Source organism: Artemia sp. Qi Xiang Cuo, chromosome 6, assembly GCF_049724085.1.
Source record: "Artemia sp. Qi Xiang Cuo chromosome 6, ASM4972408v1, whole genome shotgun sequence".
NCBI lineage: Eukaryota > Metazoa > Arthropoda > Branchiopoda > Anostraca > Artemiidae > Artemia > Artemia sp. Qi Xiang Cuo.
This window is the reverse complement of record NC_142799.1, coordinates 53,844,616-53,863,573: the sequence shown is the minus strand read 5'-3', so window position 1 is coordinate 53,863,573 and position 18,958 is coordinate 53,844,616. Positions and strand designations below refer to the sequence as shown.

At 37.0% G+C, this 18,958-nt stretch overlaps 1 protein-coding gene across 1 annotated transcript in view; it reads right to left on the bottom strand.

Moving 5' to 3' along the window:
- Positions 1-18,958, bottom strand: part of LOC148951380 (calcium-activated chloride channel regulator 4-like) — an 87,094-nt gene that overhangs the window by 4,910 nt on the left and 63,226 nt on the right. Inside the window, exons 11-14 of the mRNA XM_089090828.1 lie at positions 16,244-16,418; positions 14,752-14,937; positions 7,496-7,690; positions 4,922-5,025 (exon numbers count right to left, since the gene is read on the bottom strand). Of these exons, the coding sequence (XP_088946954.1) occupies positions 4,922-5,025; positions 7,496-7,690; positions 14,752-14,937; positions 16,244-16,418 (660 nt within the window). The remainder of the gene's footprint in view (positions 1-4,921; positions 5,026-7,495; positions 7,691-14,751; positions 14,938-16,243; positions 16,419-18,958) is intronic.

Sequence of the window (18,958 nt, the reverse complement as noted above, 5' to 3'; positions counted from 1 at the left end):
TTGCAGTGAAACCAGACCAGGATTCACCAGTAGGCCTACTAGGTCCTGTGGCTTTCACTATTCCCAAAGTTTTGGGTATTTCCCCGAAATTACAAAAAAAGAACGGCAAAAAGGCTTGGGCCTAGAGGCGTCAGAGCTTTAAATCCGAACTGGGTGAAACAAAATTTCGAGCTGGTGAGCTTTCAGAAATTAATATCGTTATATATCCAATAATCAGTTTAATTTATTAGTTCTTACCAAAACTGTTAATTTATTTTGGAATGAAAAAAATATTTTGAAAAAGGAAATTTTGAAAAAAATGAAACTTTGGCAATCAAAAACGAACAAACAATTTAACAGCGTCAATTTAAGGAAAATGCCCGAGTCTCGCTGCTCCAAAAAAATATTGGCGTTATTTGATCATTGAATGTGACATAATTCAATTATAAAACGAATACAGGCAAGGGGTGGTGCAAATGTAGATTCACAGTACTGTAAGACCAGTTGACACCTTAAAAAACATTTTGCGAGTCTTAGCGTCGGCTGACCATCTCAAAGACAAGAAATTGTACCAACAATCAAAGACCAAATATTTCGATTTCACAAGCGAAAGGCTTTATCAACGGGAGGGGGGCTTAGCTTGAACCAACTTATAAAAAAAGTGAGAAAACATGAAAAGACATAACAAATAATAGCAATACAAGAACAACCTGAGCAATGAAAGAAAAACTCAGACCTATCAATTGATGTCAATTCAAGAAAATCGAAGATGGGGGAGGGGAGTTTACTGTTCAACATCCGAAAGGAGGTGAAAATTTGTTGTTTTTTCAATTTTTCTGTGAAAATATCAAGCCAGTGTCATTAGCGGCCACTTGTCAGGTGGGCAAGCCTGTATTATCGAAATTACACCGCATGCAATTTACATTAACTGCCATGCTCATTGACTCAACCTTGTGTTGGGTGATTGCATTCAGAACTTGAGATGAATGGCATCTTTCGTCTCCACTCTTCAAGAGCTGTACTGTTTTATTATGAATAGCAATACACACTAATAACTGTTTGTTAATGCTCAAAAAGCCACCGCCATAACTGGAGACTTCATCGCCATAACTCGATCTTCAGCTGGAGAAATCATCTATTACAGATGGGAATACCGAAATAGATCGGTAAACAAAGTACAGGATAGATACAACTGTATTTTGGCCCTTTTATCAATTACCGGAACATCTAGTGACGGGGAATCGGCAGTTCAGGCCCACGAACTCGCAACCAGACTTCAGACATTTGAATTTATATTTATACCCCATCTAGCGGAAAAATATTGTGCCCCGAACTTTGTCTGAGCAGCCGCAGGAGGCAGACCTAGTTTTTTCTAAAGCTACTGGTCTTATTGCAGGTACGCGAGATAAAATTATAGACATGCAAACTGACGATGGTTTTGATGAAATCTTTCATAAAGCAAAAGAATTTTCTTTCGAGGGTGGTCTCACTGAAGACCTTTTGCGAAACTCTCACGATCCTGATTTTTCATGTAAAAGACCAAAGGGTGTAAAGCAAGTAACTTCCAACTGATGTGATTTTGTAGCCATGTCGACTTGGGAAAAAGTAATCTTGTTGAAGTGAAAGAATCAACTAAAAATGCTTTAAGAAGTGATCATTTTCACGGGACAGACAGATTGTGCTACAAGTTTGAAAGCAGCTTCATGAATGCTCTTCCACCGTTAGAGTCAATCTCTGCGATAGATACCGATTCGACGCACTTTATAAATACTAGCACACTAGCTAATGTAGCAGCGTATTAAAAAAAAACAACTTATATTGACACAACTCTGTTGGCCTCGCAAACGGATTTTGTGAGAAGATATATAGACTCATTAGCCAATAAGCCAACAGTTCTTTGAACTTTGTGACTGTCTGAAGACAATATGCAAATCTTCATTACTCTGTCTATCACAACGGCTAGTAGTGAGAGATTCTTTTCTGCGCTAAGCCTGATTAAAACCTATTTAAGATCAACGGTGACAGAAGACTCAGTGATCTTATTTCGATGTTGAGTAAAAATGGTTTTTTGAAATTGTTGGATTTCAATGCTATGATTATACCTTCAGAAAAATGAGAACTTGTCCGTTCCCAATATTGCAACTGAATTGTAAATTACTTTCCAACTTTAGTTATCTCTGTATTCATTAAGCACTTTAACATTACTTCTTACTGTTATTAGTCGATTTTGGAGAGACCCGTGCTAACCGCTGTGAAGAAATATTGATCTTCAACAACTGTGAGCCAGACAATTTAGGGGGCCCACAGAGGCTGCTAAGCCCCCTAAAGGGTTCTTTAATTTCACTTTCCATTTAGGTTGCTCAATACATGCCGCGTGAACAACTTTAGTTTACTTTTTTTTTAAATATATTTATCAGATTAGTAAATGCCAAAATTAAGATTCAGTGGCATTGTCATAGGCAGCGCAATAGCTTTACCTAAGTTCAGAGCGATGTACAATGTATTTTTTTCTTTTGGGGGGGGGTGGCCTTGTTTTTCTTAGACCAGGGCACTTTGTATCAAAGGAGTTGTCGTAGAAACTTCGGAAAGGTCTTATTCGATTGGAATTTGAAAGAACTAGTGCCCCTTTTAATAGTCGAAAGTGATTGGAGGGCAAAGAGCCCTACCCCACCCACCATTTCCTTAAACACATCCAATCAAAATTTTGAGATAGCCATATCATTCAGCGTAGTTAAAAGATCCGAAAAGTATGTTATTGAGGGTGGCAGCCCCCCCCCCACAGCCCTAAGGGCAATGGTTGTAAGTTATTCCCTGGGGGCATATAAGTTTTTTTTTTACAAAAGGGGTGGTCGTATAACCTTCGGAGGCGGTTCATTGGATTGACAATCAGAAGTTCTAGTGCCCTGTTTAAGGTTAAATGTTAAATGTGGGATACACAGAAACCGTATGGAACAAAGTCGAAACACACTATGCCTTTACAGGTTGTCAAGCGGACTCATCAGAAATACTTCAGAAACTGTTGATGGTATTAAGCTGAAACTTCCAGCGTGTATTGAAGGAGATGTTGAAGAAAGCGAATGTGATATGCGCATACAGCTATTAATGCTGCTACAATTGTTGCTACTTTGTAAGCTAAGGGTATTAAGGTAAAGTTTTTAAGGAATATTTAGGCAGATGTTGAACTAAATCAAAACAAACTATGAGTATGCGGACTTTCGAAAAGCAAAAGATAGAATCTTTTGGGAATGATGTTGAGTTTTATTTTTCAGGTCGTTTTCAGGAGGTATAAAATTAATAGACTTTTTTATAATAGGCTTTTTCGGGAATGTATTAGGTATTTTTTTTTCAGGTAAACTTGAGATACAAACTTAAATTATACAATACTATTTGTATCAGGATTAAAAATTATTGAAAAAGTTTCTCCAACATACAAATAGCAACCCAAACAATGGATTCTGACACAAAAAAAAAGAAAAGATATACGAAATTTTTTTCCATGAAAAAGACTATGTCAATAAAAAACGAACATAAATTAATTTAAAGACTTTTTATACAAAACAAGTTTTTCAAAGAAAAGTAAATAGCTCCATTAAGCCAAAACTGAGGAGAAATAAAAGTCAAGTAATCTTCCAAGCGTAAAAATATCACAAATCGCTATCAATAAATAAATGAAACTCAAAACGAACAGAAATTACAATAAACAACCGAGTTAAATACAAAACGAGCCAAAATTATTATTACTATAGAGCAGAAGTAATAACCCCCATACCTACTCAAGACCAGAACATTATTTGCGTTTTACTGAAAAAAACAAAAAACAAAACAAAAAGAAATGAACGTGGATTGTCAGTTTAATTGACATATACTTATTTTTCTTTCTTAAAATTTTGAATTTTTTTAATTTATAAAAGTAAAAAAAGGGAAAACATTTAAAACGTATTTTTTTCCCAGGAAAGACTTTATTCCTGCTCATTTTCGGCTTAATGGAGCTCTTTACTTTTTCTTGAAAAACTTGTTTTGCGCAAAATTTTTTTAAATTGATTACTATAAGCGTCTTGCTTTAAATTATTAGTTTTCCTTTCCTGTAAGACTAGTCAACAACGAAACACTGGTTTTGATGAAGTTTTGGTTAAACCTTGAAATTTTCACAAAGTTTAACAACTGCTAAATAGCATTACTGAAATACCATCCGGAAGGGCCGGGGTCACATCATTTTTCTAAGAATTTTAAAACGCATAAAAAGTTTATTTCTAGCCATAACTAAAACATATATTTAAATTTAATTGAATAAAATTTAATTGAAGTTACTGATTTGCCACCCCATGACTTAAATTAAAGAATAACTCGATAATTATGCTAGTGCATAATTTAGATAATTCGGAAAATATATCAGTGGAACACGTCTCGTCGTTATTGAATTGAGTAGCACCGTAATTAAAGCAAAAATAATTACTGAGGTAAAAGCTGGAAAAGAAGTTCACTTCTTTCCGGCTTTTATCTGAAGCAGAAAAGCATCAGCGAGAAGAAAAGCATCAGTAAGAATCACATATATTCAAGCCTACCGTGTGCCGAGTACCACAGACCGGGCAAAGCTCGCTCTTTTGGTACTTAACGTAATGTGAGTTTCTATATATGTTGAAGAATTGTAGCTTCTGGCAAATAAAGAAGTTTCAAAAGCAAATTTGTTTTCAAAATAATTAAGTAGCACCAGTTCCAAAGAAATACAAAAAATGTTCCCATTTCCAAATACAAAAAAAAACAGGGTGCAAAAATCAGCGTATTCGATGATAGGGTACTGATGGTGGCAATACTGTCGATCAATCAATAAATCCCGACGTTAAATTTCGGCAATCAATAGTCGACAAAAGCAAGTTTATGGTACTAGAAAATTACCTGCTAGGCTTATTGCACGACACAACTGAAAATAAGTAGAAGAACTTACTCGGAATGAAGAAAATTGAACGTCAATTGATCTGTAGTAGGGATAGTATCTTTGAAAAAAGGCACTTCGAGCTCCAGTCGAGCCAAACGGTGGATAAGGCACATCTAAAAAATAAAACAACCCGTTAAATTAATCGGGGGAAAATGGTGATATGGATTTATTATCTCTGAATACCTAGGAAAAAAAAATATTAGCGAAGGAACAAATCTTCTGTACATTCTTCAATCAACTATGTGCACAATAAAGAACAAATCCGGTACAAGTTACATAAGATGTTTATCCCTATAAAATTTCTATCACAAGCCCCCAAGGGACGAATTCCAATTTCGGGGTCAAAAGACAACAAACAGGAAAAAATATCAAACAAAACAGGTTAAAAGATTAAAATAATGGTAAAACTAATTTAAATGTATAAAAACAAAATATTTAAATTTAAATGGGTCATTGGAAAAACAAAACAACGAAAAGGAGTGAATGTATACAAAACATAGGCAACACCTGCACAAGTAATAAAAAAAGAAAAACGATCGAGATGTTTTGTTAGTTTTGTTAATGTTGCTCAACAATAAGCCGAGGGTGGTGGATCTGGGCGGGTATTGTCGTTTGGGAATTTTTTTTTACGTGCGAGGGTTTGTTATTGCATTTTTTATAAAACAGAGGCACAACGTAACTTTCCTGCACTTATGCATTGTCAACCTAGCTTTTTTTTTACAAGCAGAGAGTATAGAGCCTTGTCTTCTTTGAAGATTATTCACAAGGCTTCTTTTTGGATGGATGCGAGGGTGCCAAACTAAAGAAGTATATTCAATTTGAGCGCGGATAAAGGAAATATGAATCCTTAAAAAATGGGAAGGGGGCGCCAAATTTATTTAGGAGCTTAAAAAGGGAGATAGACGCATTAGCTCTATGGATAATAGGCCCGTTTTTTAGCACTAAGATCTTACATCTTTCTGCAAAGATTTCCGTTCTTTTAACTCATCTTTGTTCTAAGATCTTACAGCTCACTGATGTTAGCAAAAAGTGTGAAGACCGCCACTGTTTTGTCACATAGAACAATGATGAGAGAACTTTGATGATCTACTCATCATTGTTCTCAGACCACCGACCAAGTGATCAGAGCAGAATGATGAAACACGCTAGCACAAAAACGACCAAAGATTTTAGATCTTTGTTAAAAGATTTTACTGTTAAGCGTTTTCTGACAAAAGATGTAAGTTCTTAGCACATTGACGAGTGAAAAAACGGGCCTAATATTTTTAAGAACACACAATTTTCAGGAGGAAGAGGATTAAGAAAAAGGACCAAGGGGACCAAGGAAACATATTGGCATTGTTGTGGATTTATAAGGGTTTACTCTCATATTTAAGTCCGAGGCTTCACGTGCAGTGTCATTGAGGATGCTCATAGGGTGGATTATTAAATTCTTATAGCAGGTTTCAACAACCATTAGGTCATCGACAATTTTCCATCTCTCATTAAATTCGTTAGCGAGGCTGTTAATCATAACTGGAAAAGGGGGAGTAAATCTTTCAAAAGAGCAAAAGTAAAAATGTTTTCAAATTACGAAAAATTACTGAGATAAATCATAAAAATCCTGAGATATAGAGTGGCCATACCTGAAGCCCTTTCTGGCTGTTTTAGTGGCTATTAAGAGTAAGATTAGTACGAAGTTACATATTTTAAATACCAGATTGATACCAGGATGCCCACTAAATGCTTGTACTAAATCTTTAAAAGATATGTATGGACTGAAAGATCTGCTTGAATTTGTCTGTATATTTCGCTAGACATTTACTCCTTTTCATCAAACGATTTGAACTCATTTATTTTCTACTTAATAGGTTAACCTGACAGTAATTTTGATGCGTTCTTTGTTAAAGTATTGCCCGGTTAAACATGCAGTATCATTTTCTTTTTGAAAAAAGAAAAGATTGTTTTATTTTTACAGCATCTTTTTTCTTTTTTTTTTATGATTTTTTTTTTAATTTCTTATTGAATACAGATGGAGAAAAGAATGATACCATTCTATGCAGACCATTGTATTGCAGTCCTTTTGTATGCAGTCCTACATGACTGCATACCATTGTATCCATTTTGTATCCATTGGACTGCATACCATTGTATGCAGTCCTACATGATTTGAATGGAAATAACTTTTATCATATAATGTTTCTAATCATAATAATGTTATATCATATTTTTTTATTCCGCATATTCTGCTTACAAAAACAACATGATACAACAACCATCAATGCTTCCACTTCTAATCGAAACACTAACACTATTAGTGTATTTTAGGCCAGTCCTGTTTTCTTTGGGGGGGGGGGGCTGCAGAATAAGTTACGGGAATGGGGATAAAAATGAAGTTTGTTGGAAAATATAAAAGATATGAGCAATTTGCTGTCCCCACCATTAATTTTCAAAAGACTCATTTATCACGAGAGAAAACAAGTTTCTCTTACATTCAGACTGAACTGGCAGAAGTATTTCTAGATAGGGCATCGTTAAATATTACTATAAAACAAGGCACTTTTCTTTACAATAGTTTTTTATATTTCAAAGAAAAAAATCTACCTTGATTAGGAAGTATAGCTTTTCCCTGAACTTGCTGAACGAACTGAACTTCAAGAGACGCAGCAAAAGGTGTGTTTGTAAACGAACACTCAGGGGGTTTTGGAGATAATGCTTCAATGGAGATATGATGCATTCCCCTCTCAGTGGGACTGAATATATTAGAATATACGCCATCGTTGTCTTCAATATCAATATCTAAAGAGGAAAGACGAATAAAAGTGAAGTATGTGCATGTTTTATCTAAAAGAACAGGAGAACTGTAAAAAAAGAAAGTAACTAAAGTATTAAGTGAAATAACAAACAAAAGTATCTAAATCAATGATAAATAAAGTAGGAGCAGATAGAGAGAGAGCAAGTGAGGAAAGTAGAGTTAAATTTAAAAAGAACAAATTCCCACCTGTTTCAGCTTAACAGAATTTTTTTTTCAAACATCGATTTTTTAAATTGGATTAGTCTAGTGCAAGTTCACGGTAATATGAACAACAATAGTTTCCTGGACGTTCATATGATAATGCAAGCGCTCTTAATGAGGTTCACTCAAAGCCCCGACTTTAGACTTTAAATAAATATAGTTCTTGCAATTCAGCCCACAGAGAATACAAATCTTTGAGAGTAGCGGCATCAGAGTAAGAACAAAAACCAGACCGGTGTCACCTATCTATAAACTATCTATTCCTTCCTGACTTTTTATATTTTCATTGAAAATACCCTCCTTTGGAAAATTTCATGGAAAAAAAATGAAAAAAAATTGCACCCTCCAGGTTTTGAAAAATAGATTTTGTCCATACTGAAAATTTCGTGAATTGACGCCACTGTGTTAGGTTTGCTATTTTGGCATCTTATCACCTTCTGTTTTAAAGTATTGAGAATAATAGTTAGAGATCTTAATGAGAAGCAAACTGGACTTAGCTTGTCCTGATTTACTAATTTCAATGCCCTTTTATTTTTTACGTCAGATATTTCAGGGGTCTGACTAGTCAAGGTCTTCTAGGCCTTTATTTATTTTCCCATCTGAAATGGCCACCAATATCAATTCAACAAATCATAATGCTATACCTTGTTTTCTTAAAGCGAGGTAATGTAAAGCAAAATCCTAGAAAATATTAATTAGAAGCTCAATTTCATGTACTAGCATGCTATCTATCTTATCAGTAAAAAGCGTGCGATGTCGTATGCATAAAAAGAATGAATCTGGTAGCTAAAAGACAACGGAATGTTATATTCAGAATTTCCATAAACAGTAAGAGCGGGTGGCTTTTTTCCTTAAAAAGCATCATTGCGCTGCTTTATGTAACGCATGTTTTATGTCTGGGTGGGAGGCACTTGTGCCGAATCCTAACCCATTATGGGGTACCACCTCCATGTTGAAGATGCGGTAATGAGGTGCGGGCAGGTGGCACCGTTCCCAGTCTAATGATGCATGGCAATGGATTTATGGGCTTTGTTGGGCTAACCACCCGGCAAAGCTTCTTTTACCTGGTTATGATTAACAACAAAAAGCCTCGGACCAAACAGCCATTTCGACGACGACATGTAGCACGTCCACCGACCATCCAAACGGACCTGTTTACGGTAGCCCACTGCAATGTACGGGGTCTAAGATCTAAGTTTGACCAGTTCCTACATTTAGTGAACTCGGTCAAGCCATCTATCATGCGCATCACTGAAACCAATCTAAACCAACAAATTCAGAGCAGTGAGGTTGCAGTACAGGGATACACGCTCCTCAGGCGGGATCGAGAGCGTACTGACGGCACTAAATACGGAGGAGGAGGTGTCGCTGTTTATATACAGAGCCATATACCTTATTCATGCCTGAACATACCAGATTCAGCAGGCGAGGAAGCTCTGTGGGTCAAGGTGACCCTCCCAAATAAATCCTTGATTGTTGGTACCGTGTATAACCCTCCAACTTACCAGATTACCAGCTACCTTGAAACCTCCCTTGAATATGCTCGGGGTAAGTATGCTAAGTCTGCCATTATCCTTCATGGAGACTTCAACGTCCATCATAGCGTGTGGCTTTGCAGCAAAAATACTGAGAGGGAAGGGTCGGACTTGTATGATCTATCTCTCTCTTACGGGCTGGAACAACTTGTCGATTTCGACACGTATCACAGCCCAAACGGATCATCTCGACTTGACCTATTCCTTACAGATCACCCTGACTCCTTTAAAGTAGACGCTCATGCTTTCACCAGTGACCACGTTGCCGTCGTTGCACCTGGAAACCTACGTATTCCGCCTCCAGCAAAACATGAGCAAATAATCTGGCTACGCACAAGTGGTGGGTGGGACTGATTGAGATACGCTCTCTTACATTATAAATAAAGACCCTTTTTCCCAATAGTCATCAAAATAATTGCAGAAAGTAATAAGCACGTGCTAACTGACTCTGTCAACAATTATATCCCTTCGGATCAGATCCGGGTGTATAGTAAGGACAAACCTTGGTTCAACGCCCAGCGTAAGAAGACAATCCGAGCAAGGCAAAAGGCACACAAGCGATGGCTACTTTCGTTGAGCGAAGAGGAGAGAATTGCATTCATAAATGTGCGCAAAGATGCAGTTCGAGCGATTCGGCAGTCCCGGGTTCAGTATAAGGAGAAATTCACCACCAAACTTCAACTTGCATCGGCAAAGAGTTGGTGGAAAATTGTCAAGGAGGCTTTACCGTCGTCCAAGGCGACCGCAATTCCTTCTCTCTAGATTAACGAGACAGTGGTACAAGATCCACAGGCAGAGCTTAAAGCTCGTACTAAGGCTTTGCTAAATTTTCGAATCTAGACGATGACGATAGAAAAGTGCCAAATTTCTCTGACCGAACCGACACTGTCCTGGAACGCGTAAGTTTTTCTGCTCCCAGGATCCTTCGCATTCTGCAGCATCTGGATGTGACCAAACCCACTGGTCCTGACAACATACCAAATGTTTTCCTCAAATCCTGCAGTGCCGAACTAGCTGGAGCCTTGTCATTGCTTTTCCGGCTGTGCTTTTGCTCCGGAACCTTCCCACGAACATGGAAGTCCGCCCATGTTGTACCTACTCTAAAGCCAGAAGGCGATCCAATGAGCGTGGGCTCCTACAGGCCTATTAGCCTTCTCTCCTGTCTTGGCAAAGTCTACGAGAGCGTCTCCAATAAAACGCTTCTTCAGTACCTGGAATCAAATGACCTTCTAGGCAATCGCCAATATGGATTCCGCCCGAAACTCTAAACATTAGACTGCCTAGTGGCCCAGTATCAGGAGTGGATAGAACTACTGGCAATGGGATACGACATCAGGCTACTATCCTTCGACATTGCGAAAGCTTTTGACAGAGTATGGCACCGTGACCTGCTAAAGAAACTCTATGTGTATGGTGTTCGTGGATGTCTGTTAAAAGTGATTGATACCTTTCTTTCCGATCGTTCACTGCGGGTTGTTCTTGATGGGTTTATTTCCCGCGAATATCCAGTGAAAGCAGGGGTACCCCAGGGCAGTGTATTGGGACCTACGCTCTTCCTTATCTACATAAACGACATGGGAGACAACCTCGCAAACCTCTGTATCACTTTGCCGACGATACCACGACACACTCAGCCGTCCCTAAACACGAAGACCCAACACAAGCCTCCCTTTCCCTACAGATGGAAATTTTGAAAATTGAAAAGTGGTCTGATGCACCCGATCAAAGGTGCCACGTGAACACCCCAGTGTCATCTTCAAAAATGAAGCTATAAAGAGAGTCGACGAGCTTCGTCTACTGGGGATTCATTTCTCCACCGATCTCTCTTGGAACAACCACATTGATCGGGTGAGAACCTCCTGCGCAAGAAAGCTGGAAGTTACTCTTCGCCGCAAGAACCTTCTTCCTTCAAACTCGATCATCCCACTCTACAAGTCTTGCATCAGACCCATAGCTGAATATGGATGCCCGCTATATGTTGGTGCTCCGAAAACGCTGTTGGCACCGTTTCAGAAGATCCAGAATGGGACATATATGGCAGGCTGCGCTTCAACACAAGAATCGCTCCAGTCTCTAAATGAAAGGTTTGATGTAGCGTCGATGGCTGTTTTCTTCAAGTAAATGAATTCGCCTCCCTCAGACGAGCTCTCTCGAATTGTGCCCCCCTTTGTCCAGCCGACAAGGCAGACACGAAGGCACACAGCTCTGTCCAATTATCTAAAGGAAAATACGCCGAAAACCGAGTACTTGAGAAACAGCTTCATCCGGCGTTGCACTTCTATCTGGAACGATCTTCCTGGGGATATTATCCCTGCAAATCCCTCTGTTGACACCTTCAAAAGAAGGTTCAATAGACATTTAAAACCTCGAGGCCATTGAAAGAGGTAAATGAATAGCGGCATATCAGATACTTTGAAGTACCTGGCGCCGTGAATATCGGAATAAAAAAATAAAAAATAAAAAAAATATGAAACTATGAATTAAGATTAGGTATTACTTAAAAATAAAACATAAAATTATGAAAAAAATCTAAAAGAAAACTAAAAGGAAACAAAAAAACTGAACGAAAATAACAATATTGAATGGCACTTCAGAAATTAATTGATTAATTTTTACACCGATATAACGCCAAAATTTGACAACTATTCGCTTACAATTGGTAGGAATTGTTATAAAAAAAAAGTCAGTCCAACAATTTAAAATATGATAATGGAAACATAATTTTTTTCAGGACCGTAATTTCAATAGTAATAACTTTGTTTTTTCTAAACCACAATGAAAATATTACGAACACAATGTCCTTGGTACCTATGGCCAAGGGCTTATCCAGGATTTGTGTTCAGTTGAGGGAGGGGGTACAAAAAGAAATTTAAAAAAGACTTCAAACAGTTGTTTATGTGCATTTTTGTTACGTTTTTACGAATTGAACGAAAATTTCGGGGAGCGAGGGGGGGGGGGGTGTTCAAAGTTGCAAGCCCTATAGTCCCCTCCCCTGGATGCGGCCTTGCTTACCGCTACACTGTCTGCACCGCTACTAATTACATATTCTGTAAGAGCCGAGTTAAACTACATTCCAAGATTGGCGGCCAAGCACTTTGGTAGAATAACGTTGTAAACCCAGGATGCTTTCCTGTAGCACAGCACCAGAATGTGGCATCTTTCACTACTTAGGTATTCTATTCATGAAATGAAGACGCTTAGAGATCGAGTGAAAAGCGTTATTTCCTCTCTATATTATTCTGAGATTTTTCAAACATCTAATTCTCTTCAGCTTCCTAGTTCCTTTGCTTTGTCTCATTCCGATGGAAAATAACTTTCAGAACCCTTGCCCATAGCGTGAAAAATTCTGAGTGAATGTCGTAATTATAAAGGCATCAGCTTGGTTTTGTAAGGAGCATATTACTTAGCAAGATGATACTTATTAAACTAAAAGATGCGGTAGATAAAGTTTCGAGAGAAGAACAGTGCGGTTTCAGGAAGTGGAGAGGATGTGACCAAACGTCTACTCTTAAATTATTAATTGAGAAGTGTCTGTATCATCAGACTGTTTTAGTTCTTATTTTTTATATTCTGAACAGACATTCGATTAAGCTGATAGAAAAGTTTAAGTGTATGTCTCATCCTTACACAGTATGCCAGATATCTACATTAACGTGATTAGAGCTGCGTACGAGAACAATATTGCTGCGGTCAAGGTATGAAGTGAGGTTAGTGGCTGGTTTTGTTCGTCATCAGGTGTTAAACATGTCTGTGTCGTATCCCCATCTAAAGGCCATATCCAGGGAGGGGGGTTACGGGGTGTGAACCTACCCCCCCCCCCCAAATATTGGTCCGACCCATATAAACGCAACAAAAATGTGTATAAACAAATTTTTGATTCGTCTTTTTAAAGTTTAAAAAGTTCGTCTTTTTAATGATTTGAAATTTTATTTGTTCGTCTTTTTAGGTTTTTTCTTTTACCCCCTCCCCCAAACCGTATCCAATCGTATACAGCTGTAGGGGCCATATCCAAAAATCCTGGATACGGCCCTGCCCATGCATATGGGTTATGTTAATGAACTTTGTCCTAAAGAGCAACGGGAAGGGCTATGGAGAGCACGAGGTTAAATTGGAAGGTAAAACTCTGCTAGAGTTAGATTTTAAAAATGATTTAGCTGTCATAGATAAAAATTGTTAGCAGGATGAATGAATTTTTAGAAGTTTCGAGAGTTTAGGGTGTGTTTAGAGAAATATAGGTTTGAAAAGTAATGTTAAGAAGACTAAGTCACTTACATATGCAATAAATGAAGGTGAAGAGATGATGTTGGGACCTCTGGGGCCAAGGAAGATTTATTAAATGTTTTCCAGAGGAATTGACTACGGATAGATACATGTTCCCATTCGGACTGACCTTATGTCTAACAACAAGCTGTACGAAACATGCGATTCTATTCCAATTTCCAGGGGTACTGTAAAACAAAGGTTTGGAGGGCTAGGTTAAATTTAACGGGTGACAAATTGCCAAAAATTGTACTTTTGAAAATCTATCTGGGTCCAAATGAAAAGCGGGTCACCCCAAATGGGGTGGAAAGAGGTTATAAGAAAGTGTTTAAAGGAAATTTGAACTTCTTGAGAGGAAAAAAAAGTGAAGTTTCGACCTCAGACGGCCACAGACGCCTGTGTGCTGCAGTGAACTGTTAGTAGTAGGTCTAGCAATAAATTGAGAGAAAAAAGGCACCTTGGATACCAAATTAAGGCATTCTTATAGGAGTATAGAAGACAAAAGATATATTTCCGTTACAAATTACCGTACCCAGGAATGGAAGGTATTATTACTTGGTCATACGAAATAAGAAATTTATTACCTTTTATTAATATTTATTGCTATTATTTAATATTATAATGTTGTATGACATTAATTATATACTGCTAATGATATTATAACATCCATTATGCATGATTATTTATTACTAGCTAATATCAGATTTTGTAGTTATTAGACAAGCAGATGAACAGACAGAACTAAAAAAGAAAACCCGTTTCGTATATACTTTTTTTAGAAGGATAATTGTCTTGCTGCGCTCCCCTAAAATAGGAAAAGTGTCCCTTAAATACCAAATTCAAAAAAGATACTCTCTTGTGAGCATCAGGTAGCCCACTGACTTTGATTACAAAAGTGTACGGAGAAACCGTTACCCGTTCTATAGTATCACATGACTGTTTTCAGATTAGCGATTTTCTAGGTGTTATGGATACTTAGCAATTATATAAGGTTATGTTCTTACTAATTAAACGTATTAAAATGACTGCAGGTCAACAAAAAATATTACCATAGTAAGTCAAAGGACCAGATGGACGCTCATCATATAACTTAATACGTGTTTGGGCTCCGTTCGGTTGTGTGATAGTCGCATACACCTCTAGTCCTCTTACCACATTCAATCCGTTGAAAAAATAGGCAAAAATACCGAAAGGTCGATACGGTGTTGTACTGACTGCAGCTACGTTATTTACATCTGTAAAAGGCAAGTGAAACTGATTAGCAGATATAGAAATTAGGGTAATCAGAACAAAATCAAGCAAGTCTACTTTTTACATGTTTTGCAATTTTTTTGGGAAGCTAAAATGGGCTAAAACTTTATTTCGGTTAATCCGAAATTCAAATTTATGAGTTCTTGGTCCAGTGGTACCCCAGTGCAAAAAAAAAGAATAAAAAAGGAGTGCCTAGCAATACGGCCGAAAAAGGACCAACTACTTTTTTCCGAGCGACTTGAAACTTACATCCGTAGGTTCCTAGATCAAGAAGACCCTAATGCAAAAAAAGGTTGGAAGTGTTGGTCCCCTAAAAATAGGTCAAAAGTTTATGTTTCTCCAGAACTTGAAGCTTATGTCCGGCCAAGGAGACTCTTAATATATAAAAACAAAAATGGAAACTAATTTGGTTCGCCCAAAAATCGTCCAAATTTTGGTTTTCTCAACCAGCCCACACTGAGACTCAATCAAACCAGACCAAAAGAGTTACAGGCTTTAGAAAGTTTTTGATCATCTAAGATCAAAAGACTGAAATATTCATGCCACATGGGAACGTTGACAGATATTTTAAGTTTCCTTTCGGCCTGAAAATTGCATCTGTAAATCACTGGGCAAAGTGGATTCCAATGCAGAAAAAAAAAAAAAAAAGAATTGATTTTAGCTGTGTGGATTTTCGATGCCCAAAAAAGGCCTATAATTTGTTTTAAGCTCTGATCGAACTGAAACTTAGGGGGCACAAATTTTATTATTTATTAAACTCTTTTTTATAAACAACCTAGACATATAATTATTTAAGCACACAACTTGTCACAACAAAAAAGAATATAAAAAGATCCATCTAACTAAATGGTATATTAAATATACGTCTCTATTCAAGGTTGTCTACAGACCCCCATCCACCCCGAACCCTAGAGTGAAAATATTATTAAAAACTTTTTCGAACCTTAGGGTTCGAAACTGCAGCTGATGGAACATCGTGACAGAATATTCAAGCTTTGCCAAAAATTGAAATTGCAATCCAACATTTGTTTCTTAAGCAGAAAACTGAAAAAACCTCAGAAATATTCCTACGACTAGCCCTTAATAAAAATAAATCAATTAAAAAACCAGCAAAATTGGTTAGAAAAGATTTTAAGCAAAATCAGCTTAAAAGAAAAGAAGCAGATAACAAAACAAACTTAAAAGAGTCCGCAAACGATCTTACAGCAATAGGACATTCTGTCATTACTACTAATGAATAAAATACTGTTTCAGCTTAAGCTATAAAGTGAAAAAACAAAATTCAATTACCAGAAGTCCACAGCTCACACTCATGAATGGCACCTGACTTTGTAGGACCTCCTAAGCCTGGGGGATCTTCGTTTCTTAGATGGCGTGCTTGAGCATGGACTCTAACCTCTTCTTGTCCAGTATTACGAATCCTATAGCACCAGGAAGCTCTATTAATCTCCATTTCTTCTGATTTCTATAAAAAGACAATTCGAAGATTTTAGAAGACAGTGTAGGCTGCCGCTATAAAGACTTATTAAGGCTATTTCCAGCCTGTTTCCCTAACAAGATTTTTTCTGTAAGTGGTGTAGTGAGGCTTTCGGGTCATACTATGAAGTCAAATCATCTGTCCTTTCTGGAAGACAAATGAGGAATGGCCTGAATAAGTTTAACAGAATTTTGTCCGCTATAAGTGGTTTTCAGCGGTAGCCGCAATCATATCTGTAGCAATACCCACAAACAGTAAAGAGGGAATGCAACCCATGGAGAAATGAACTTAAAAATTCTGGTTTAGGGGAGGTTGCATAGAAAGAATAATTAAAAATATAATTCAGATTAAGAAAAGTAAAAATTACTGAAATGAACTGAATACTTAGATTTTGATGGCAAGAAACACGATCTGCGTAATTCTGAGAAGAGGCAAAAACTCCCTAAGAAGGGTCGGATTTGAATATGAAGTTTTCTACTGAATATTCCACATTTTCTAATCTTTATAAGCGGAATTTTTTTGTAAATTCTAATCTTAATAAGTGAAAAAATGTTTTTCGACAAAATATTTTTTCCAGAGGTAGCACCTGAATGTCACCACTAAATCTTTCTTTTTTCCACATGGGAAAAACAGAACATGAACTTATAGAAATTTGAGAACCAACTCATCCGAAACCGAAATTCTAATATCCTCTGGGACAAAGAATTTGATCATTGTAATACAGCGGGGTACCGTAGGGAAAAACACAAAAATTATTGAAGAAATCAAAAGAATATGTGGCCAACACAGATGCAAACGTTCTTCCTTCATCTCACTATGTTTAGGGCTCCATTTATCCCTTCTTCCCACGAAACTTTTCTTGTGAACTCTTTCCATTTTGTTCAATGACATATTACCTTTAGTTTTGCCCTAGTCGGGCTGTCAAAAAGATCAATTTTTGGCGGCTTATCATTCTTCATCTGTAAAAGTTGAGCTAGTCATCCTAATCTTCCTTTCATTATAGCCCTAGAAAGTGGGATCAAAGAACAGTTCCTGTGCTGCTTATTGCTATACGGTCATGCAAACAAGTACCTACAGCTGTCCTCAGCCAACTCCTATGGAAAACATCTAGTATATCTTCCTCAACCTCTTCCTCTTCATCGAAGCCCCCACGTTTCACGGGAATGCTTCACCGTTATCATTACAATGGCTTCTAACATCCAATGACCTGCCCTGTTTAATGTGTCGAATTAAGCTCTTGTATTTTGTGATTTAAAGGAATGCGGGACCTCCTTTTTCGGTTATTATCGTCATCTTCAAGAGCCGATGCGTGCTAGAAACTAGGCCATCAAGTTCCACTATTCATGCAATCTTTTTTATACTACTTTATTTTTGAAAAAAAGGATAAAGATCCTCCTGGCAGGTTGCTGGCGCATAGCGCGTTGAATAGACGTTTCAGTTCCGGGATCTATTTTACAAAGACAAATAGCAAGCTTGTCACCCAACCTTTCTGCAACGGGGATCGAACCTCGGGCCCCGTATTGCTAAACGGAGGATGAATCAACTGTGCTACAAAACTATCTTATTTTTGTCATGCAAGATAAATAAAAGATTATATTCAAAAAACAAAACAACACAAGGTCAGAAAAAATTAATTCAACATTAATTAATTAATTAATTAGGTTACTCCTTTATTTGGTGATGCTAAATCACTTTGCAGTAGCCTACACAGCAACGCAATGTTAAATATTTATTTTCGACTTGAAATATCGTAATTTTTTTGCCTTTTCTAAGACGTTCCTTTGATTATTTCTAAATCTTTATGCGTAGGATGCCATACTTCCAATTTATATAGCCTTTTTTTCCAAAACGTCGTTATTATTCCAATATAGAAAAATTTATATACGAGTTTGTAAAAAGCCGAGTTTGTCCTTATTGATTAATATAAAAAAAACAAACTACATGATTTTTTCTACTATTAAAAAGATAAACACTGAACTATGTTTACCAGCTGATAGATATTTGATAGATAGGGTTTCAAAATTTATATTTTTAGGCGTAATCATTGCCCTGAAAAGAACATGTAAATTCATTATCTTTAAAAAATGCAAGAGGAGCTGAGATTTTGCATTGACTCAAAAATTTCCTTCCGCAAAAAGTTTCGCGAACCCTTTATTTTACTCTTGTTTATCCTTATATTCAGTATAGTTGTTACGTTTGGGCTAACTCTTTCTGTTATAATTTAAAGACAATTCAAATCTTACAAAATAGAACTGTAACGTCAATTTACTTTAATAAACTTAACACTAAAGAAGTTTTTCTTAAATTTCAGTTACTAGCAGTAAGACACATTTGCCAGCTCCAAACTTTTGTGTTTCATGCATAAATATTTGAATGGTCTAGCACCCCCAGAACTAACACAACTTTTCTTTTTTCATTTATCATCATATTGTCATGCTTATCCAACCTCGTCATCGACACATTTTTCTCTTATCTCGGATATTTGTCACACGCAAAGAGCAGCCTTTTCTATAAAATACGTTGGTGTG